Source organism: Cricetulus griseus, chromosome 4 (genome assembly GCF_003668045.3).
Source record: "Cricetulus griseus strain 17A/GY chromosome 4, alternate assembly CriGri-PICRH-1.0, whole genome shotgun sequence".
Classification (NCBI taxonomy): Eukaryota; Metazoa; Chordata; class Mammalia; order Rodentia; family Cricetidae; genus Cricetulus; species Cricetulus griseus.
Genome location: NC_048597.1, coordinates 160431328 through 160456142, shown reverse-complemented (window position 1 = coordinate 160456142; position 24815 = coordinate 160431328). Strand labels below are relative to the sequence as shown.

Here is a 24815-nt window from a genome sequence, read left to right as displayed (position 1 = left end):
TCTACTTCTGGGGCTCCACATACAGCAGAGTGATGGAGAGAGTGAGGTCGGAAACAGGGAAGTTGTTAAAGACACGAGGCCCCATAGGAGGGAAAATACTTTATAGGGTCACAGCCTACTTTATTTTGTAGAGTAGAAGTCCAGAGAGAGGCCGGGTGTTGGTGGCACACGTCTTTAATCCCAGCTCTCGGGAGGCAGACACAGGCAGATCTCTGTGAGTTCGAGGCCAGCTGGGTCTCCAGAGCGAGTGCCAGGATAGGCTCCAAAGCTACACAGAGAAACCCTGTCTCGAAAAACAAACAAACAAACAAACAAAAAAAAGAAGTCCAGAGAGAGAAAATTCACTTGTAGTCTGTCATCCAGCCGCTCAGCCTTCTTTCCCATCCAGTAAAATTTCATTGGTCATCTGTTGGGATCAAGTGATACACTAGTGTATGAGAGAAATGGACCCCACTCTCAAGTAGCAATCACTCTGACAGGGAAGGCAGGAAACAGCCTTAAACTTGAAGGACTCACTGATGTCAAAGCTGAGAAGCAAACTTAGCCCTCACCCAGTGTTGTTGAAGGACCCTCACACTGCTCTTCCAGTCGGTAAACTGAGAATCTCTTCTGTTCTTGATGGCAGGTGGGAAAGTTTAGCTAAAGGAACCCAGATTTTGGTCTACATACTTCTTGGCAGTAGAGGGGTTGGGAACTTTAATCAAGCCTAGACCATGGGTTTTAGTCATCATTATTTTAACTTGGGTAATTGGGTAATACTTGAACCATTTTTAAGAGTGTCCTTCAGTGATACTAGCACATCTTCATTGTTACATAACCATCACTGGCATCCAACTCCAAGACTCTGGTCATCCTGTAGAACTGAAACTGTGTATAGTGAACCCTAAAGCCACATCCCCTCCATTTCCAACCCTGTGAGCCCTGATGGGTGGTTTTTTCTTATAAACCTGGATTCCTCAGAAAGGCGAAAGCCTCTACACATATCATCAGAATGATGTCTGTGTGGAATGGGGATTAGCACAATACTATAGTGCTTGCCTGGCAAACGTGAGGCCCTAGGCTCAATCCTGAAAACTGTTAGAGACAAGAAAGAAAGAGCCGGGCATTGGTGGCACACGCCTTTAATCCCAGCACTCGGGAGGCAGACACAGGCGGATCTCTGTGAGTTCCAGGCCAGCGTGGTCTCCAGAGCAAGTGCCAGGATAGGCTCCAAAGCTACACAGAGAAACCCTGTCTCGAAAACCAAAATAAATAAGTAGAAAGAAAGGAAGGAAGGAAGGAAGGAAGGAGGGAAGGAAGGAAGAACAATGTCTATGAATGTATAAAGTAAAATACATAAGACTTTAATAGAGACCTAAATTATAGGTGCCAAATACTTTTTGAAAAAAATCATTTGTGCGCCGGGTGCAGTAGCAAACATCGTTAATCCTTGCATGCAGGAAGCCAAAGAATGGTTGCCAGTCCAAAGCTACCCTGAGATATACATAATGAGTTTGGAGGCTAGCCTGGGCTACATAATGAGTTTGAGGCAAGACTGGACTATATAACAAGACCTTACTGGAAAAAAAAAACAAAATATGTTTAATACAATAACATTTGTTACTCACTGTTATTCTATGAACTAACAAGACGTGGTTAAATAGCTCTCATACTTTTGTAGGTGTGGCTTTCGTAAATGACATTTCCAATGTGGCATGAAAATAGCTATCCATGACAAAGGTGCTCCAGGCACCATGAATCCAGCTGCTTTGCTGTTAGCAGTCCCAGTCCAAAGAACTGCAAATTTTCTCAGTGAAAATCCAAGATGCTCTATTCCCCCATCCAAGTTCACCATCATCCTGAATTCTAGCCCCGACAGTTGGGGAGCTTCACAGGCTTCTGTCTAAGAAGGCTTGCTGAGACTCGAGTTTGCCCTGCCTGCAGGGGCAGAGCAGAAGGTGGGGGCACGCTGATGAGCAGGTTGTGGCGAATGAAGCCCTCCTCGTGCCCAGCATCATAGGAGTCCAGCCAAAGGAAAAGCTCCCCATTCTTCCCCGGAGGCAGCCAGCCTGCTGTCTGAGAGGGGTGGGGCCAGTGCCCTCTAGAAGTGTGCCTTCTGGCAGCTTCTCTGCCCCCCTTCCACCCCCTTGTCCAAAGGCCTCATGCAGAAGGGAGCCATATGGCCCTTTGTGGACACATTTTCCCTGGGTACAGTATCTTCCTGGTGTGAATGCGGGACCTAATGCCCCAGAGTCAGCTGCCCACCTCCTCCCCCACTGCTCTCTCCCCACACCAGCCTAGGGGGAGAATCAAGTTGTTGTTGGGGGGGCAAGCTCACAGAATCGGGGAGCCCTTTGGAGTCAGGGTGAGAGAGAAGTGTCTCAGTAGCACCCACACCCACGCCCACACAGAAAACAGTTGAAGTGAAGTCAAATGTCTCAAAGTCAGATCCTTTTTAGTATGAATTTGCTGTGTCTCATTCTGAGCACTAATTCCAATTTAATTGCAAGTGGCCTGAAGCCTCTTCAATAGGAGTAACAAATGGTTTGATTTTGTAAACTTCATCAGACTGCATTTTAAATGCGACACAGTAGCCCAACTCGAATGCCAATGAAGCAGTGGAGTAGCTCTCTGTTTACTAATTATCCGTTTTTACTCCAAGCCACGCTGGCTGGCTTGTCTGATTAAATCGGATTTGTGGGATAGAGAGCAGCTAGCTGAGTTTTCTCTATAGTAAACGAGATTGAAACTATGGGCCGCCTGGCTGCACACTGTAAATTATATTTCCTTTTAAAGGGGACGTGTCTCTTTTATTTCACCGTTATCCCCCTGCATATTAAACTTTTACAGCACAAAAATGGACCCGGCAGCTTCTAGATGTGGCCTCTTGTTCTCTACCTGGCATCCCCACTCGTGTCTGAGATGAGAGGAAGATACTGGGAGCTACAGTCTGTGGTCCCTCACACTGTGCCCACTTTCCTTTTAATCCCTTTCTTTCTTTCTTTCTTTCTTTCTTTTTTATACTAGAGTTGAATTTTTCTCTATTATTTTTTCTTTCATTATTTACAAAGGTCCTTGAGATGATAGGGATTCTTAGAAATCGTACTGATTTAGCTGAAAGAGTTCTACAAGAAGACTCTCCCACAGAGTGATGTCAGTATTGGGCACAGTGAGCTAGAGTGGGCAGAGGTTGGCCATACATTTGGTTAGCATAGGCTGAATGGCAATGGAACAGATTTTCTAAAAATGTAAATGAATTATATTAATCCATGCCGCAATGGCAGACACCCTTCACTCTGAACAAACTGAAATAGGATCAGCAGGCATCTAATACCTGTGGCCCAGCAGATCAGGACATGTTGCAGTTATAAGTGGGGTGGGTGTGGTAAAGGTTCTACCCACCTATTGGTTAGTTCTAGGGTCTGTCTGCCCAAGGGCTCTGAAGCCCCTTCCTTCCTTCCCTCCTTCCATCCCTCCTTCCCTCCCTCCCTCCTTTCTTCCTTCCTTCCTTCCTTCCTTCCTTCCTTCCTTCCTTCCTTCCTTCGTTTTTAAGATAGCAAATCAGTGTCTGTCTCTGGTTCTTCCATGAATAAACACATGTACATGTGCATACACTCCACACACACACTCACACTCACACACACACACACACACACACACACACACACACACACACACACTCATACAAACATACACACTCACACAAACACATACACTTACATAAACATACACACTCACATATAATCACACAAACACACACTCCACGAATTCCACACTTACACTCCACAGACTACAGGAAAGGAAGGAAGGAAGGAAGGAAGGAAGAAAGAAAGAAAGAGAAAGGAAAGGGAAAACAGAGAGAGAAAGAGAGACAGAGAGGGAGGCACGTGTCCGTGTGCCACAAGAAATGAATGCTGGGCATGTTGAGTGGGGTGTAATCAGACTGTACTTAAACTCTGCCATTTCTGAGACTTTTGTCCTGAGTTTCATCCATTCTGCCCTCACTCTTGGTGTCTGTCTTTGTGTCTGGAGCTTTTTATGTGTTAATTTGCTTTTGAATGTCCTGCAACATTAACACGTACACTTTTCCCTTTTGGCCCATTGTGTGCTGTACAGTACATGAAGCCTCGTGGTGTCTCTGATAGCCTGGTTACCGTGGGAATGAATGGCCTGCCATGCTCTCGGGCCTACAGTCCTCTTTTTAATTGTTGACAGTAAAAAGCATTTAAATGCTGCTTAATTTGTAATCATCTTCTGGGGGAGAAGGAGAGGAACCATTAAAATGTCAGTAAAATGAATACATCTTCTCTTTCTATCTTTTTTTTTTTTTGGTTTTGTTTATTTACAGGGGATTTTTTTTGCTTTTCCTTGCCAGTGTTTGTCAGATATTGTAAATGCTCTGAACTAATCAGTATTTCACTTATTTCTAGTTTCTGTCTCCCCGCTCTCTCCCCACTCTGTCTCTCTGGGGCTTTCTCTTGTCTCGTTTCTTTCCTGTACCCCTTTCTTCTACTTGGTTTTCATGCCCAGGTACATTTCCCCCCAAAGATACCACTTTTGGGCTCCATCCATACCTTTTCTGGAGTCCTCGTGTGACTCTATGGGTACTAGAGAAATGGTGTACACGGAAAATGTGAAGAACACTGAAGAACTACCTGGGAATCATTTTTATAGTGGTATGGAAGTTAGTCCCATTGTTAGCTGGAAGCTCCATGCTCTTTGGCAAGCTCTGGGTGTTCTACTGAGAATGTAGGGGCCTACTGCACATTGGGACCTGGCTAAGAACACGAGGCCACTGTATTCAGAGAGGCCAATTCACTCTCTCCTCTGTGTGTTCTCCTTGCACTTTGCTATCATCCTGATGCTGGGATGTTGGACTTTCTGTCTCTAGTTGGCTGCATTCCCTCCCAATCAGCCAAACCCTTGCCTGACTCAGAAAGGACTCAGGGGTCCTGGAACTCATCATATGCATGGCCAATCCTAGTAGTTCACTAGGTCTCTCAGGGTGGTTCTGTTAGGTCTTGCTTTCTTCACTTGCTAGGAACTTCCATCTCATGGAGTCCATTGGGATGCTTAAGATCTGGATTATCATTTCGTGGTACCTAGTCAACATCAGGTTCTTTCTCTGCCTTGCTTGTGACTGTGTCAGCTTGTGACAGTGATTCCCATTGAAGCCTACCAAATCTCCCTAAGTAAAAGGCTGTCATGTCAGTTTGGGAAGGAAAAAAAAAATTACTGAAAAGCACTCGCTACTGTCCTCCATGGACCTAGAACATTGCATATTAGAGAGGGACATATTCTTCAGAGGTCTTTCCTTTACCCCCCTCATTTTCCCAAGAGCCTTCCGAATCTAGACAAGAGCGCACCGTGTGTCCTTGAGCCAGGCAGGCCTTTTAGCGGGGCTGCCACTGCTCTCTGTTCTGTTTAACTTCTTCAATGGGGAGTCTACTATGAAAGTCACAGGAGGGGTGGGGCAAGAGGACAAAGGCTGGCCTGTCTCATGCCATCCTGACTCCTCATCACACACTTCCAGAGCCTTTCTTCCCAGAAGCCCCTAAGACCAGATGAACTGGACTCCAAGAGACCCCGTTTTCTTATAGTCCCCAGGCAGCCTTGCAGAGAGTAACAGATCACCCACTGTCCATAGAGGTCACATATCTTTAGACCATGGATGGACGAGCTGAGTTACCTAGATGAGGGTTGTAAGAGCTCTCAGTTTCTGAAAACCCTGCGAGATGACAACATCACTCACCTTGAAGCTTTACCCCAGTGGACAAGCCCAGTAGGGAAGCAAAAAGATGTTTTTCCCCCTAGGCCCTGGAAGAAGTTGGCATGCCATCCACCAGTACCAGGCTCCACACCATCCTTCCCCCAGATTGGCTAGGTCATCAAGGCACCTCCCTGACAAAGTAAAGTCCCGTAGAGGCCCTTGCTTCACACCCACAGGGCTGGACCAGAGTCAGGCTAGGTGAGGCTCTTGTGGGCGCCTGCTTTTCCTTCCAGGACTGTTGAAGTTGGTCCAATTTTTCAATCGTGGGCCAATTAGTTTCACAAATGGGGGCCCCTGTGGTGCCAGGGCACATTTGTTCCGGGCCTGCGCACTGGCCAGGCCCCATTGTCCTGCTTCCCACCCCTGTGTGGGCCCATTGTCCCCATCTCCAGCAGGCCCTGCTTACTGTTGATTTATATGGGCAGGCGTCCTGCGGGCTCCAGGCTTCCCTGCCACAGCTGGCTGAGGTGCTTAAGGCCTTGGACTCCCTGACCTTTGCCCCAGTCCTGCTGTCATTTTGAAAGTTACAGACCAGAGGACTGCATACTTCTCCGGATTTACTTTCCATCTCGACCCCCCCCTTCCCACTTCCCTTCTAGCTCCCCCTGCTCTGACTGTCGAGGTTTTAAGTTCATTTTAGAATGTCTGAAAGGGTCCAACAAGTAGCCTGGGAAGCCAAGAGGACAGGGGCTGCTGGAGCAGGTGGAGGGATTGTAATAGGCAACTCCTCCTCGCTGAGGCTGCCCCTTCTCTTAGGTGCATTCTGACCCTCCAGTTCATGCATTCCAGTCTTATATTCAATTCGGAGATATAGAGTAACCCCACAGGAAACCAGCATGTGTGATGTCATTTTTTCCTTGGCACCTTTTTTGTCAGGATTCCTTCTCCTTAGGGAAGTCGGCTCTCCATGGTAAAGTGGGCTGTCCATGGCGGCTGACAGCAAGGAGCAGGTCTGGTACCACTATCATCACTTTATTCTCTCTTGTAAACCAACACCTCCTCATGACTTCCATTACCTTCCTTCCTTTTCCACCCCCTTTCTGTAGTCCCCTCCCATATTTCCTCCCCCTCTTGGGTCGGTTTGTTGGAGTGATTGACAAAATTAGTAAATCCATTCATGTTACTTTTATTGTACAGGTCTCAATAAATCCCGAGTGTCCGGGGCACACCTTAATGAGCTAGTGAGCTGACAAATTTGTTTACTGTAGCTGGAGGTGCTGGGTAATGAAATGTGCTTGTGTCTGGGCTCACTGCTAAACAAATACCCAGTTTCTAGGAGGCAGCAGGCTCTGCTAGCTGCTACAGCCCAAGGAAGCAGCTGCATTCCCCAAGAGGCTGAAACTGGGGTGTGTGCTTGCGTTTTGAAAAATGCAACCACTCACCCATCCATTGCTTGATTTTAAAACAAATTTCAATCAGCTGTCCGAGCCTTCCCCCCTTTTATGTTATTCATTAAGGAATTTCTATTCCTTTGACAATACCAAACCCTAACTAACATCCCTCCTTCCTGTCATAAAAATAATGGAATGTATGAGAAGTGTGTAGGTACCTCCCTGGGTTCTATGACATAAGAAAAGGAGGAAGAGGGGGAAGGACTGGAGGAGACTGATGGATTGACAGGGTTGAAAGGGACAGGAAGGCTAGAGGCTAAGGTTTGGGCTTCCTGGATAGGTTGGAGAATAGGTGACCAGCAATAAGTGACTATGTAGGAGACAAATACTGATGCTAATTTAGTTTGATGCTAATTTGGCCTGAGGGTTCCAAGGTGTTACTGGGTGAGCAGTCATAGGCAGAAAGTGGTTGAGTGGGATGTAGCTATGCTTCGGTGGCAGATAACATTACTGAGGGGTCAAGCATACTAAGATGTGCTGCTGTTGGGTGGATAGGGTTCTCTCGGCAAAAGATAGACACCCAAAGAGAAATCAGAGGAGATGTGAATAGGTGGCTTGTGGTCCCTCATCCAGTGGTTCTTTAAGCCCTCAGTGTTGGCTCAGGGGAAGTCAAAGAGAAGTTCTGCAAATATGAGAATCTAGGCATTTGTCTCCATTCTGTCTGCAACCTGCATCCACACCTCCAGGCCTTTACCGTCTCCTAAGATGTTAGCAGAACCTCCTGTCTTTGGCATGAGTCACCTGTGTCTGTCTCTGGCACAGTGGGTGATGCATCTCTGTACTTTCTTCAATGACAACCTGGAGGCACATACATGGAGGAGAAACCTGGGGGAAGGAAGGGTGGAGGTAAGGATTTAACTAATGGTTCTAGCATCTCAAGAAAGATAATCCCCAGGGGTCAGAAGTGAAACCTCCTTCCAGGGATAGAAGAAGGGAATGCAGGTAGTAGTGTTTCCAGTTAAATTGAGGTTTTTACTTAGCCCCAATTTGATAGTCGTTCCCATCAGGGAAGCAGATGCTCTGGGTAGCAGGAGAGATGACTCTTCCTTGCTGAGTGGGATTGGACAGCAGAAACCCATCTGTGTTCACACACACACACACACTCACACGCTCACCCCACACACACACACATGGGATTGGACAGCAGAAATCCATCTGTGTTCACACACACACACACACACTCACACACACACACACACACATACACACACACGGGATTGGACAGCAGAAACCCATCTGTGTTCACACACACACACTCACACACACTCACACACACTCACACACACACACACACACACACACACACACACACACACACGGGATTGGACAGCAGAAACCCATCTGTGAACACACACACACACACACACACACACACACACACACACACACACACACACACACACACACACACCCTACATGTACACCCCACGTGGAGCACTCGTAGTTTGCTTACCAAAAGAAATGGAAGTATATTTAGCTTCCTCTCCTCCTTTGATTAAGGAACCGCTTGTCGAGGGAGATAATAAAAGCCCTGCTCCAGGAAAGCGTAGCACCTGAGCGCCTTTGCCAGCTGCGAGCCCCTCCGATCATGTTCCTTCCTTTCTTTCCATTCAAGAGCTAATTGGCATGGAAATGGCACAGGTGTAAACATGAGGCTTTTGTGTCTCACGATTTCAGACCCCATCATCACCTGGACAAGATAAAGGCCGGAGACCTATGCCATCCCTCCTGCCTCCTGTTCCACCCCGGCCTGGCTTTCTCCCAATTTTGGCTAAAATTAAACTTGTTTTTAAATCAGCAACCTGTAAGTTGTACCTGTGTTGTACCCCAGACTGTCTGTGCTGCTCTTGGGGGACATGGCATGGCTCACTTTCTCCAGTGATAGTGACTTGGCAGCATCCTGGGTTCCTCTCAGAGACCTCTACCCATATAAAGCCAAATTCATCAGAGAATTCTTCAGAGAAGAATTTCAGGTTAAGTCAATAGGAAGTGGAATTGGAGAGATTTTTTAGAAAAGGTTTTAAGATAGATTTAAGTATGAGGGTTAATGGGAAGAGAAACACTTCAGGAAAGGGACTTACCACCCAAGTATGGGTGTGAGTGTCTCAAGAGGGAATTTAACTGAGATGTTTTAATTGTAGCCAGTATGTGATTTTGGTATCTTCTGAGGTTATGTCTCAAAGGGTTGATAAGGCAATGACCCACAAATGAAATTGTAGGGTGATTTCTGAGGGACACTGGACAGGGTTACAATCTAGTAGGTTGAAACCACGGGTCATAGAGACTTCACAAGGGAGGTGGATATGTTTTTCACTGTAAATGGAGTTTCTAATTTTGCTTGAGAGACTCCAGGAAATTGCTGGTTTGTAGTTGGGAAAGTATAAATACTATGGCTGGTCATATACACTTAGACATGGTTCTTATTTGAAACACATCATATAAAAGAAATATTGACACCATTCACAGCAAATTGTGCTGGAATTCTTTCTTTAAATCAAAGTCTATATGTGTGTTTGTCTGCATGTGTGTCAGTTTATTGTGTGTGTGCCTAGTGCCTGTGAGGTCTAGAAAAGGCAGTTGAATCCCTTGGAACTGGAGTTACCAGTTGTGAACCACCACATAGATGCTAAGAACAAAATCTGGGTCCTCTACAAGATCAACAAGTGCTCCTAATCACAGAGCTGTCTTTCCAAGCTCTGTGATAGAACTATTGACCATCAGCCAGAATTTAACTAGATACTTAAGTTGAGGGACTCCTGTCTCTTCCCATGCCCCCTTAATTTTCCCCTTCTTTCCTGCCTCCTTAGGATTTATGCACACAGGTGCCAGGCATTCACTTGGAGCCTACCCATGCTGCCTCAATCCACATTCCAAATTTATCCTTGCCATCCCTCTTCCTAGTTCAAATCCCCTTTGGGCGCAAGTACTTAGGGAGTCTAGACTAAGACACATCTCCTCACTCTTCAAAAATATGAGGGGTGGGGTTGTTGGGTCCTTTTTCTGGTGAAGTGATTCTCTTTAGGCTAAGGCTGAGTTTTGTATCTAACATTATAATGGAATCCCCAAGTTGGTAGAAAACAATGCATTTGTGGCAAATACTCAGCAATGTTTGTCAGTGGCTTCGAGGCAACACTAGGATATGAATGTTGGAAGCAGCAGGCGGGTTATGAATTTTGTGGCCTCGGCACAGAGGCGCAGGTACAGGACTATGTTGGTCAGCTTTCTGTGAGTGTAACAAACCACAGGTAATGAAACTGTGGCTAGGAAAAGTTTTGCTTTACAGTTTCGAAAGCTCCATCTCACAACTCTTTGTGATCCTCAGGCCTGTGATGAGGCAGCACAACCTGGCATGGAGCATGAGAAGGACCAAAGCCTTCTCATCTCCTGGCCAAGAAGTGAGAGAGACAAAAGGAGAGATGGAAGCCCCACCCCTCACTTTCAAGGGCATTCTACAGTGACCTGAAGACCTCCTTCACATTCTACAGTGACCTGAAGACCTCCTTCTGAGGGCTTCCCTCACTTCCCTGTAAGGCCAGGTTGGGAAGTGAGCTGTTAGCCCATGTCACGGGGGGGTCCTTTTTGATACAGTCTACAGTTACAGCAAGGACAGCAGTTGCCTGCCCCAGGATCACAAAGCTGAGAACAGCCACACTTCCAGGCCAGAAGTAGGGTCTTCATACTGTTTTACTCTATGGTATGGAGTGACTTCAATGGTCAAGAGTTTTTGCTTCTGAGCAGCATAGCTCAGTTCTGTAGTCTGACAGACATGGTAGGTGGTGTCTTAGTCAGGGTTACTATTGCTGTGATGAAACACCACGACCAAAAGCAACTTATGGAGGAAAGGGTTTATTTCACTCACAGTTCCATATAATAGCTCATTTTCAAAAGCAGGGAGGACGGGAACTCAAACAAGGCAGGAACCTGAAGGTAGGAGCTGGTGCAGAGGCCACAGAGGAGTGCTGTTTACTGGCTTGCCCCCATGACTGGTTTAGCCTGCTTTCCTCCTTCTTCTTTTTCTTCTTCTTCTTCTTCTTCTTCTTCTTCTTCTTCTTCTTCTTCTTCTTCTTCTTCTTCTTCTTCTTCTTCTTCTTCTTCTTCTTCTGGGGGGTAGGGTGGGGTGGGGGGTTGAGACAGGTTTCTCTGTGTAGCTTTGTAGACCAGGCTGGCCTCAACTCACAGAGATCCACCTGCCTCTGCCTCCCAAGTGCTGGGATTAAAGATGTGTGCCACCTGTATAGCTCAGTGGTGATACTCTTGCCCAGCATGCGTGAAACCTTAGTCTGCTTTCTTACAGCATCCAGGTCCACCATCCCAGGGGTGGCCCCACCCACAATAGGCTGCCTTTGCTCCCCACATTAATCACTAATTAAGAAAATGCTCTACTGTCTTGCCTACAGTTGGAGGCATTTTCTCAGTCGAGGTTCCCTCTTCTCTAATGACTCCAGCTTGTGTCAAGTTGACATAAAACTATCCAGCCCAGGGAGCCACTGAGTTTGGCACTTGTGTATCACCTGGCATTAGTAGTTGCCATGGAGATAGGGTAGGATTGTGTGGGAGGCTCTTGATAGTGGCCTTGCTTTTAGACTTAATTCTAAGATCTCACCAGCCCAAGCTGTCTGTCTCGTGCCATGACCTACTGACCACCCATACCCCTGCATGCACACACTCTTGTCATCATCCCAAAGTTCCTGTGTATTGTCATTGCAACATACAGTTATCTTGGGCCTACTTGCATTAGCCCTGTGCTGTGTGTTGGGGGAGATAAAGTTGGCTATCCTGGTTCCTGCTTTGGCAGCTTAGTCTTGTAGGCAGAGCTGAAGGCAAAAGTAAATGCAATAAAGGATTTTATGGGTTGTAACAAGGAGTACTCAGTAGAAGATGGTGTCCTTGGCACCAAGTCTTAAATAGTACAAGTCATCCAAGGTGCCACTGCTAGGGTCAGCTTACTACAGAGTCAATAAAGCAACGCATGCTTGTCATTGTGCAGGGCTTCCAAGAGTCACCTTCCAGGTTGTTCACTGTACAAGGCGTCCAGCTGAGGAAGAGGTGGAGATTAAAACCTAGCTCTTTCTTACTAGCCAACAATGAGATCTGTTGTCTACCCAGAGGGAGGAGACGGGCTTTTCTAGTCTAGAGAAAGGCATCATTTAGGTTGGCATTAGCTCCACAACTAACCACTTTGTGAAGATCTTTCAAGCAGGTATCTCATTTGCTGTTCTTGGCAACCACAGCAGTATGGAAAAGGGTGAACACACACCCAGGGAAGTTAAATGGCTGGCATGGGATCCCAAGGCAATGGAAATGGCTTTGGGAACCAGAATCCTTGCTCCTTTTTCCTCTCTCCATCTCACTGACCATGATCTCTGGAGACTATCTCCAGAGAGTCAGAGTCCACCTCCTTCATGATGGGACTAGCTCTGATTCTGATTGTTGCCTCCGTGGAGGATGGAGCTCAGGCGGTGCAGACAGTGGAGTATGCTAACGCAGCGGGTCCCTTGCCCTGCCACACATCTCACCGCAGCTAATGAATTGCTAATACAATTTTCTAGATAATTTTATTTCCATAGCCCCACATTTTAATGTGTTTCCAAAAGCTAGCATTTATTTGCTTAATCTCCCAGTGTAATAGAATCGGCCCTGACTCATCATACATGCAAACAATCAGCTAGGCAGAAACGACAGCAAATTGTTTAATAACTCACATCTAGTCTTTAGATTTTTAACTTGCACGCTCCAATGGTTTTTCTTGCGTCTCAGATACTCTTCAATCCTTCCCTGGTTTTCTTTTTCTTTCTTTTTTTTTTTAAAGTCCTTTTCTTTGACCATGAATGTTTGGTTTTCAAGCAGAAGAGTGGGGAAGGTAGACACAGAACCTCTAAACCCTCTTTTCAACTCCCCCACCCTGAGTCGTGGTTGGTGGATAAGTGGCCAAGGAGGGATCTTGTGCTCATGTGAGGTCCCAGGCAGGAGAGAGAGAGACATCTGGGGCCACAATATTTCTTTTTAACTGATAATCATGTAACCTTAAATCTGTCAACAGTGTGCAGAGCTAGCCATTGGGGATTTTGTGGGTACCACTTTTCCCAAATAGAGCCCAGTTCCTATCAGGCCATTCTCTTCCTGTCCAGAAAACCTCTGGCCTCATCTGGTCCCCACCTTCCTTGTAGTAGCACAAAAGCTGTTAACCCCCTCTTTCTGCTTTCAGCCATGTGGGACCATCCACACCTTGGCTACCTAGAGAGACACTGCCCACCAGGCTGTTGGACACTTGTACCCGTCTTCAGTCAGTTTGAGTTGCTGTAACATGTCCCAAAGGCTGGGCAGTCTGAGATAGGGATTCCAGCATGGCTGGGTTCCCAGGAGGTCCCTCTTCCTAGTTGCAGACTGCAGACTTCTGACTGTGTCCTGTGTCCTAACTATGAAAATGGATCCTTTTTTTATAAGGGCACTAATCTTGTTGAGGAGGGCTCCACCTTTGTAATAAAAGACTTGGTAAAGCCCCCACCTGTTAATCACTGGGAGGATAATGATTTTAACATACTCATTTTTGGTGTGAGTGAGAGGACACCAACGTCTAGACCTTTGCCATCCTCTAGTCCTTCTATGGCCCTGCTTTGCCTGTAGGATGGCATCTGTACTGTTTTTCCTGGCACATGTGATGATCTGACCTCCCAGGTTTTCCTGGCTTCTCTCCATCCTCTGTTCTACCTGCTCTGAAATCCATCTGGAGTGTTTCCTTAGCCAGGGACGGGTATCTCATTTCCTACATTTGCTTCTCAGATGGACCCCATTTCTCAGAACAGAACTCAAAATCTCTTCTGAGGCTTTTGCAGAGTCACCCTTGTCTCACCCATGCTCTGGGTGGTATTTCTTGACCGGTGCCCTCCACCCCAGGCTTGATATCTAAAATTCTCTGCTCCATCTCAGCCTCTTGGTGATCACTTGGTAATGGGGTGAGACAGGTCAATGGACACAAATCAAGTTCAGGCCATTCTGTGAGATGGAGGTGACCCACTAGGGAAGCCTCCAAGCATCTTAGGAACAGCAAGGGGACAGAATGCCACAGGAGACTCAGTCTGCTCCTCTAGGTGGTGCCTTTCCGGGTGTCCTCCTGGAATGCCATTCATTCACCCTTGTTTTCTATACTGGGGATCTCAGAATAAGAGTAAGATGTCTTGGCTGGTAAAAGGCCCGGCTGTTCAAGAAGCCTGCTCCCTCAGGCTGATTTGAGGCAGCTGTTTGAACACCTGGCCTAATTGGGGCCTTCTGTGGGGTAGAGTCCAGGGTACAGAGGGTGCAGGTGCTGGGAACCCTCAGCTTAAAGAAGCTGGGACTGATGTGCTGTGTGTTAAAACGTGTTGTGGGTGGACTCTCCTTGTGTTTACCAGGCTTGCTTGGACACTGAAGGACTCCGTGTCAGTCCTCGAAGCTTCTGCCAGGCAGACTGCTTCTCTCAGCATGTCTTTTTCCATCGGATGGGGCTGAGGACTTAAGATCTCTCCCAGAGATCTCACTGGCTCCCTCCTGCTGTGCAAGTATGAGGACTTGCATTTGGATGCCCAGCACCCACATAACAGCTAGGCATGGCTGTGTGTGCCTGTAATCCCAACACAGGTAGTGGGGACAGGCCAATCCCATGATTCAATGGCCAGCTAGCCTAGCCAAAACTGTTCAATGAAAGATCCTATCTTGATGAAATAGATGGAGAGGCATCCTGATGTCAACCTATGGCCTCCAGCAGTGCCACACACACAATACTCTCTCTCTCTCTCTCTCTCTCTCTCTCTCTCTCTCTCTCTCTCTCTCTCTCTCTCTCTCTCAAAAAAAAATAAAGTAAAAATAAAGGGAGTCTGATCAGTGATTTCTGGAATCAAATAGACCAAGACATTTCTAGATTCCTGATTCTACCTCTTTGTCACTGTGTGACCTTAGGCAAGTTATTTCATCTCTGTTTTTCTCTTTGTAAGAAGGTAGCTATGAAAGCCCACCCTACAGGGATGCAAGTTTTAAATGAGATGACTGCACAGATAAAGCACCTAGCTAAAATGGCCTTTATTGTCTCTCCTTCCATTCTGTCCTCAGAGCTTTGGAGGACATTTTCTCCCCCCATGCAGCCCTCCTAGTTATTGGTAGTTGAAGCATGGCTGCAGGTACTTAGACTTCAGTGTCCACAGAGAGGGGCCATCAGGTAATTGTGAGAAGAGAGAGGATGGTGATGAGTGGTGGTCCCCACCTTTATTCCAAACTGAACCATGTATGATCCTGAGGAGGCAAGAACAAGCCCTCCCATTGGCCCTAGCTCTTTCCAGTCAGGGAAGCAGCAAGGCTCTTCATTGTCCCATCCCTTCCTCTCTCACCTGCCCCTGGAAGCTTCCTCATGTCCCCACAAAGCAGCCCAAATGCTCTGACACTCCCTCCATTTGGACTAGACTGACAGACCTGACCACCTTTTCTGTTTGTGTCCCTAACACGAGGGACAGCATTATGCTCCTGAGCACAGGCCATGCTGCCCAGACACTGGCAGAGAGACAAGCAGAAGGAGCTGATGTTCTTGGGGAGATGAGATCCAAAATGGCAGACAAGGAGCTATGAGCTGAGACTGAGCTGGAAGGCTGTAGGTCCAGTGTAACATCAGGAAGGGGTTAATGAACAGAAAATAGCAATCTGCCTTTGTGGGGTTCAGTGAGGCCCATGGGCTACTGGTCAACCAGCCGAGTGGGAGGGCAGAACTGAACAAATATCTCATGGGACTCATTAGTTTTAAATCCTTTGACAACTTCCCATTGGTCTTATGATGAAACTGGCATGGCTGGTCAGGACCCCACAAAATCTGGCTCCCGGCTCGTCTTTAACCTCTTCTCACCTTCTCCCTCTTTCCACAGTTAGGACTTGTCATCCCTACTCTACTTAGTTTTGGCTCCCCTAAGTGTTCACAGACTCCATTCCATCCTCTTGTATGTTCTCTTGGTGCACTGGGTGCTGAGTGGTATTGAGATTAGAGCAGGTATACCAGTATGCTTTTCCATCATCACAGCCCTCAAAGAGAGTCTTCCTTGTAGAAAGTATCACAGCACTATTTGTGGAATGAAGTGGCTCTCGAGATTCCTGATTACCTAAATGAGAAAGTGGTTAGAAGGATGTGTTCACCAGGCGATGGTGGGGCACACCTTTTGTCACAGCACTGGGGAGGCAGAGGCAGGAGGATTTGAGTTTGAGGTCTCCTGGTCTACAAAGCTAGTTCCAGGACAGCCAGGGCTACACAGAGAAACCTTGTCTTTAAAAAAGAGAAAGAAGAAGGAGGAATAGGGGGAGGAAAGAAAGAAGGAAGGAAAGAAGGAATGAACAAAGGGAGGGAGGAAGAAGGAAAGAAAGAAGAAAAAAAGAACGTTGTCTACAGCTAACCTCAGGAAATGAATGAATGAATGAATCCCTCCACTGCTCCCAACTGCAGATTCTTTGGAGATTGGAATGAGTTAGTCTACTGTGCTTCTCTCTCCTCAGATGAAGTTTGTGGTTTTTAGAGAGTTACATTAACAACAATGGCCAACCCGTATGATCCAGGTTATTGTTGGTTTTCACAGGTTCTACCTCATCTTCCCACCCCTGTCTCAGATACTATAAATTTCCTGTGATTACAGGCACCCAGTCACCCACCTTCTCCTACATTGGACTCAAGACACTTGTAGAAACATGTTTGGCCATCTGTGTGGTTTTGGGTCTTTCTCCACTAATCTTTAGGTCTCCTGGATGCTGGACACCTGTTGGCATTTTTCCCTCTGGAGCTATATTCAGGTTGCTCAGTCAACATTGCATGGCCTGTGCTAACCCTGGGTTTGACTTTGAATTTGATTTCACCTTCAGGGATGAAAATCTGGCCTTGGGTCTCTGCCTTACTGAGGTTTTCCCACTACTGTCTCCCACAGGCACAGACATGGCTGTCTTCTGTCTGCTGTGTGGGAAGCGCTTCCAGGCACAGAGCGCTCTCCAACAGCACATGGAGGTCCATGCAGGCGTGCGAAGCTATATCTGCAGTGAGTGCAACCGCACCTTTCCCAGCCACACAGCTCTCAAACGGCACCTTCGCTCACACACAGGTAGGCTGGTCGGGGGGGGGGTGGGGGGCGGCATCTCTAGACCTTATATCTGTTATATCTGGGTTTAACTTCCAAAATGGCATGGGGGAGGAAGGGGCGTGTTCCAGGTTGAGACATTTATAGCCTTTCTCTACTTGAAGTTGGACACAGAAGGGCTCCCATAGAGATTGAAATGTTAACAGTTCTCCCAACTCACCCCCGCACCTGTAGACAGTCTGTCTGTTCCCGGCTTTCCACACACAGCACAGAAAATATTCATTAAAAAAACAAAAAACAAAAACAACTACCATACTCTTGATTTCTACTCTCAGAAACTGTGATTTAGCGGTCCAGGATGGGCTCTAGATCCCAACACCACTAATAAGTGTTCCCAAGGGATTCTGATGCAGTGGGTACCAGAGTGCATTTTGAGAAAACTGGCCTAACTCTATTACAGTCCCACCACTTCCTCAATCCATCCAAGAATAGCACTGAAGTCAGCTCAGGGCACCAGAAGGCACACTGAAGAACTCATCCTGCCTTCACAACAGAGACAGGGGGCCTCTACTTTGGCCTTAATGTTGTCTAGAGAAGACAATGAGAGTATTTGAACAACAAGCCAAGAGATAGCCCTGTTCAGCCAGTTCACACAATGGGGTGAAAGACAGGGTATGTGTGAGTCAAGTAGGCAGGGCTAGTTGCCCAGTCCTAGCCTATCCCTGCCACTACCCTCTAGCTTTAGGGAATAGGACATCCAGTGTCAGAAGGCCTTGAAGGAACCTTTGGTCTTTTCCTAACAGAGGAATAGATGACTTAATTCCTTTCTTTGCCCTAAAGTAAAATGAGATCATCTCTTACTGTCCCGGGGTGAAAGAATGGCACTTTCTGAATCATATGTGTCTGTGTGTGTATGTTCCTGATCTGTTTTTTGGGAGATCTGGGATTAAATCTCTGTGAAAGAATGTAGCAGAGTACATACACAGGTCTACTAGAGAGGACATGAATTCCCTGCATGCTTCACGGATGGTTGGAAGAATCTCATTCTTCAGAGCCTTTTCATAGCTCGGGTAGAGCGTGTGGCTGGTCCTCACATGGGTGACAGGCTCTGATGAGTAAGTTTTACTCTCAGGGGCTGAGCTGGACTACCTTGCCAGTTGTAGGCATTCTCACCAAGGAGCCTGCCTTGGCTCTAGGTTCTGGATAGCATCCTGGTTAGAGGAGCACAGTGCCATACCATTACCAAATGTGAATGGCCCACAAGATGCTTAGGACTGCCTCAGGCTAATCAGTAGAAAGGAGGAGGTCTTAGCTGGTAAGGTCCAGCAAAAGGAACCAAAGAGAAAGGAGTATACGCTCGATGAGTTTCTCTACAGTATCTGTATACGAATCTCCCTGTAAGATGTAGACACCATCCCATCAATGTCTCTCTCCCTCAGCAGGTCCCTAAGTTCAGTCTTAGGGAAGATGGCAAGCCTCCTTTAGCCACTTCCAGGTATGCCACTGGGTCAAGTCACTTGACTTCACAAGATGTGATGATCCAGGCCCTACTGAGTCCACCCAACATGCAACTTATTTTGCCCATACCAACTTCTCAGAGTTCAGTTAGCCCATGTCATTCCTGCCCTACCCCTGCGTCAGCTATGCTTCAGATCCCCAGCAAGGACAGAGTTAGGGAGAAACCCTTGCTTATTCTAGAAACACAGACATGTGTGCCCCTTGCGCTCACACATTCAAGCACCCATTGATTTTCACACCAGCCCAGCACAGGCTCTGCACACCCCCGACACAATGCCTCATTAATATTCTGTTGTTCTTGGCCCATTTGCTGCTGGGGCCGGTGTTTAGCATCAGCAGCTGTGTTTGGTACGTTAGTCCAGCCATGCTCTTGGCATTGATGGATCCTTGATTCACATGGCTCATCATATAATAAACTCTCAGCTGCACTGAAGGGAGGGACCAAGAGAAAGGGATCCAAGGAGCCCAGGGGCTGGGACTAGGGTGGGAAGGATGACACTGGGCTTGGCCAGAGGTAAGAAAGCCACTATGTAATGACAAACTGGGGAAGAAGAAGGGTCACAGGTGCCTTGGGTAGGCCAGAGGGGCTCTAATTAGTCTCGTTTGTCCTGCACTTAATGTCAAGCTCATTAACGCGTCTACAGAGTTAATCAACATACCACAAATTGGATTTTGACTTCTGTCGCCAGTTTTATGTACATTATGGCCAGCCTGACATGATTAGCTCTCAGGGTGAGGGTTGTAGGTCTGGTAACCATTGAGCTGTAAAACCTGGGTGGGAGGTGAGGGTGGGTATGAGTCTTGATGACTTGTCTTTTTTTCTTTCTTTCTTTCATTTTCTGAATGTGTTTTATTCTTTCCCAGGGCAGACTCAAGAGAGTTCCTATTTAAACTCATTTAACATGTGATCCAGTTCGTAATTAAATTCATAAAAATCTGGTCAAACAAACCCCTCTGCTGTTTGTTAAACTCTTAGGGCCCTCCTCTGGAAGCAAGAGGCACACACAGGCAGCCAGCCCTCCCTCATGGCAGCCCCTTCTTCCTGGGCAGGGGGAGAGGGGGCTGGGTGACTGCCGATGTACGTTTTAATTACCAGCTTCGGCTGAAGTCTCATGTGGCCCTTGCTTTATTTATTTATTTATATCTTAATGAGGATACTGAATCTTTGATTAAAGTCGTAATCGTTGCCGATTCAGGAAGGAGGGGGAGCTAGATGTCAGACCAGACGGGGCCACGTGTGCAGACAGAGAGTCTTATACACAGACTGCCCCCGCTCTACTATGATAGACCCACAGTAGAGTAGCACCTGTGTCAGTGAGGGCTAGCCTCTTGGCTTTGATGGGGCTGGGAACAGGTCCTCGGTATAGTGCTAGTAGTGAGAGACAAGGGTTGGTTTCCCCAGTTCAGAACTCCAGGACTCAGTCCATCTCCAGCTCACTGGTCAGCGAAGCTTCTGACCCGGGACAGTGCCCCAAAGATGGTGAGGACTGGATAGAAGGGATGGTTCTTTGGTTTCTTTAATGGTGCCCCACCCACCCCTTTTGCCCTCGGTGCTTTTTGTTGGCCAGTGAACAGACCACCCAACAACCACTCCCCACAGAGTCTCAGAAACCGTTCCAAGCCATCGGAGGAGGTGAGAATTTATGTGGGTTCAGGGGCCTGCATTCAGGAAGAGGGATGTTTGGTTAGCGGCCCACGGAAAGGAGACGGCAGAGAGAGTAAAATATCATTTTAAAGAGGAAGTGAAGGCACAGGCCTACGAGTCTATAAGGAGAAGGACAATTTATGCCGAGGCACGAGCACAGTTTGACATGGGGATAATGAAAAAACGTAGGTCATTGTGGATGACTTAAGCCTTCAGCAGCTGAAGAGAATGTATGAAATGCGGAGGACATTACACGGTTGGCAGCCTCGCACATCTGCAGAGGAACAAGTGAAATACAGTGGGCCATTCTTTACCATAAACTGTGGTTGTTGGAGATGCAGCCCAGAGAAATTGTAATTACAGTGACAAGACGAATCAGCGATATTTAAATATTCATGAACAAAGTCTGGGGTGATCAATCTATCTTTATTGTCTGCGCCTTCACTCCTGTAATGAATAAGTAGCTCAAGTCCTCACCTTTCATCCCCTAAGCTCGACACCTCCGTTACAGAAATGCAAGGTGGTTAACCCCACTCCCTACCCCCTTGGGCCACAGGGATGGAAGGGTGGAGTGTCCAGGGGAGAAAATTAAACTAATGGACATGATTCTAGGCTGAGGAAGGGCTGGTCTCACAGTCCAGTACCCAGAATTCTCCAAGAGTTGGTTCTGAGTCATTCCTGGGCAAGCACTGAGGGGGGGGGGAGAAACACTTCTAGGTGGCCCTGTTAGTCAATACAATACAATGTGTCACTTAGCCATGTGGTAAGTGACCAGTGTCCAGACCCTGGGGCCAGACCAGAGCCAAAGTTCCAATCTATCTACTTCTAGCTAGGTGACCTTGGGACAGTGGCTAAGTATCTCTAAGCAACTCCCCTGCCCCATTTGTAAAATAAGCACACCTTTCATCAGAGAGTTTCCATGGACATGATCTCTGTGAAGTCTTCAGCTAGCAGTAAGAATATGCCAAATATGGGCAATGTCAACGGGAAAGAATTCTTTTAAACGTATTTCTATGAGTAAAAGACCCAAAGTGTTCAATATTCTTCTCTTTGGGGACAGAGAAGGAAATATAGCTTAGTCTGCCTGAGGAACCAAAGGGAAGCATCCAAATGGAGGTGGTAGATGAGCCGGGCTTTGAAGGATGGCTAGGGGTTCACCAGGGAAAGAAGTGGGAATGAAACAGAGGGATTGTCAGTTAACTGGTGAAGTAGCAGAAAGAGCAGATGACATTTGGGAAGCAAAAAGAAGCTCCCTGAGTCGGAGGGGTATTTTTGAGTTTGGGGAAGCTAGGCTGGAGTGGCCCCTGGCCCCAAACCAGAGGGAAAGGGAGAGGAGGTAGTGTAAGACGAGGTCTCAAAGCCCAGCTCTGTTCCACCCTCACAAGACCCTGCTTCCTGATGGTTGCTGCTCTTTGCTGAGCCAAGCAGGCTTTCTCTTCTGGGACTGGCTGTTATCCCATGGATGGCTTTAGGGCTATAGTGAAATCTGGGTAAAAACACAGGAACCTCTGTTCATGTTGTGGGGACCAGTCAGGTCACCTTTGAAGGTGGTGAGCATAGGCAATCTGAGGACACCGAATGTGCCCTGCTGTCCCTGAAACAGAGGCAGGAGGAAGCAAGGGTCTGATTGAACCCCTTGTCCTTACAGGTGACCACCCGTATGAGTGTGAGTTCTGTGGCAGCTGCTTCCGGGATGAGAGCACGCTCAAGAACCACAAGCGCATCCACACAGGGGAGAAACCCTATGAGTGCAATGGCTGCGGCAAGAAATTCAGCCTCAAGCACCAGCTGGAAACGCACTACAGGGTTCACACAGGTACCCAGGGCAGGGATGGGCCCCAGGCTGGCTCTGGGACTTGGGTGGTGACTGGGAGCAGGTGGTCCAAAGCAGAAGCCCAAGTAAACACAGTTCAAAGTTCAACCAGAGAAAAAAAGGGATAATATGGAGGGATGGCTCGATGGTGTGAGAGTGCTTCCTGTTCTTCCAGGGTATCAGAATTTGTTTCCTAGCACCCTCTTCAGGCCTCAGAAGGCAACACACACACACACACACACACACACACACACACACACACACACGAATACAGAGAGAGAGAGAGAGAGAGAGAGAGAGAGAGAGAGAGAGAGAGAGAGAGATATGGTGGTCTGAGTACCATGATCCTTCTCTCAAGGCCAACGACATTGTCACTAATCAGGTGTGGCAGATATTGGTAACCAATTGCAGCACGTCTCATGGGCCCAGTCAGTCCCCTGAAGCAATCACAACAACAACAACAACAAAATCATCCACGAGTGCTATTGGCAATATGGTCCTTATTCCAAATCCTGAATTAAGGTTAAGTTGGCCAGATTAGTGAAAAGTGAAGTTTGAGTGGTTTCATTTTGTTCCATTCATGGTTGGAGGCAGAATCAGAGGGCATTAAGTTATGATAAGGGTCAGGAAATTGTGGTATTGGTTCTGGTCTGTTCTGAAAAGAAAGGAGCCAATGTATTTAATAGGAGACTGTTCCATCATGTCCGAGTGCTTCCACATTCCTTTTTACACAGAGGAAATGTGAGTCTCTGCTTTTGCTGGGGTCTCAGGACAGACAGGTAGAAAGGGTTTAGAATCAGAGGCAATAGAGCCTAGAGCTGGCCTCTACTTAACTGAAAAACCTGTTCTATTTCTTCCCCATTTCAAGTTCAATGACATCATCTTGGTTGCTTAAAATGGGCCCCAGTGGGAATATTGACCGCATAGCAATAGAGCTATGTGTCTTTGGAGAGCTGGCTGTTAAATACCCACCCCCTGCAGTCCACCAGCTGCGGGGAGGTAGCATTTTCTGTGAGGCTGAGGGTGAAACAGAGCAAAGGAAGATGCCCTTTCTGACTAGTAGGGACAGCACCCAGTCCAAAGGAGGGCATGGTGACCTCAGTTGGCTTAAGGGAGGGAATAGCCTGGGGAGGGGCAAGTAACCAGCAGGAGTGGAAGGCAGAGTTGTTCTCAGAACTCATTCTTCTTGCCTGCACTCTGTTTTTCTTGCCTCTGGCTTAAAGCCACAGGAAGGGATGGGGTATTCATTGCTGACAACACAAGTAGCCCAAGGGATATCCCAGAGTTCTGGGGTTTCCTCAGTCTCTTGTTGTGGGATGTGACCTAGTGGGCAGATCATTAAATGCATTGGCGATGACTATTGTAAATAGCTGGTCGATAGTTAGATCACTTTGGCTGTTCATTACTTCATTATTTGCCGGGGCCTCGGCACGGAGGAGTATTGATAGCTAGATGGCTGACCAGTTAATTACTGTATTGAAACAAGGTTCCCTTACATCTCTGCTCAGCTCCAGGGGACTCTGGTGGAAGGGATAGTCTAGATTGAAGACTAAGGTGTCATTGTGCTCTCCTAGGTTCCCTGTACCACCCCTCTGCACAAGCCCTAGAATGAGAGGTAAAGTCTGGGGAGGTCCTTAGAGAGTTAGTGTGTAGATGGCCCCAGATGTGATGTGTTTGAAGGATGGGATTCCTTGGATTTCCCCTACCCCTCCTTACCATCTGTAACTCTAAAAGGACTCCACCCATCCTCCTGTTTCTTATGGAAGAGCTTTGTTATGACCAAGCATCCTGAAGGACTTCAGAGACCCACTACCTCTTTTCACAATACATGTTTCCTTAATTAGAAGGGAAGCTCCCTGCCTTAAGATAGTATGACAAGGGTCGAAGCTCCATGGGCAGTTACTAACTACCAGTGACTGGCCACATTAGCTTATTCGAAATAGCCACAAAATGAAATAGAAGTGCAGTACCCCAATAGCCATACCCTACAGCCCTGTGTGATCAATTATTGCCATATTGGATGGTCCAGCCGTTGTATTGGGAAGTTCTGTTGGAGACTGCAAGGCTAGAAGGATAGACATTCTCCAACAAGCTCAAGTGGTCCTCACATTTCCCTGTCCTATCTTGTCTCCTCCATAGGTGAGAAGCCCTTCGAGTGCAAACTCTGCCACCAGCGCTCCCGAGACTACTCAGCCATGATCAAGCACCTGAGAACACACAATGGCGCCTCTCCCTACCAGTGCACCATCTGCACGGAGTACTGCCCCAGCCTCTCCTCCATGCAGAAGCACATGAAGGGCCACAAGCCAGAGGAGATCCCACCTGATTGGAGGATAGAGAAGACATACCTCTACCTGTGTTATGTGTGAAGGGGGGGCCACATGCATACACATACGGTAGAGCAGCAACGGGAGCCTGCAAAGACGAGCTAGAGTGAGATAAAGTGGAAAGACTTGCGGAGAAAAGAAAAGGGGAATAGAAAAGAAAGAGAGAGAGAAGGAGAAGGAAACTTGGTAGTTACTTGGCCTTGGATTCCTTCTGAGGTTCCAGGTGATCTGGCTGTCATACCGCTGCCCCTTCCCTGGGGTCTCTGCCCTCCTTGGTTCTCTTGGGTGGGTGGGGTGGTTTT

At 47.3% G+C, this 24815-nt stretch overlaps 1 protein-coding gene across 2 annotated transcripts in view; it reads left to right on the top strand.

Annotated features, from left to right (window-relative positions):
- Zbtb16 (zinc finger and BTB domain containing 16) overlaps positions 1-24555 on the top strand; it is a 179150-nt gene extending 154595 nt beyond the window's left edge. For both annotated transcript variants that reach the window (XM_035444652.1, XM_035444651.1), the window contains 3 exons: positions 17064-17234; positions 22022-22189; positions 24326-24555. In XM_035444652.1, coding sequence (XP_035300543.1) covers positions 17064-17234; positions 22022-22189; positions 24326-24555 — 569 coding nt within the window. The remainder of the gene's footprint in view (positions 1-17063; positions 17235-22021; positions 22190-24325) is intronic.
- The last annotated feature ends 260 nt before the right edge of the window (positions 24556-24815 follow it).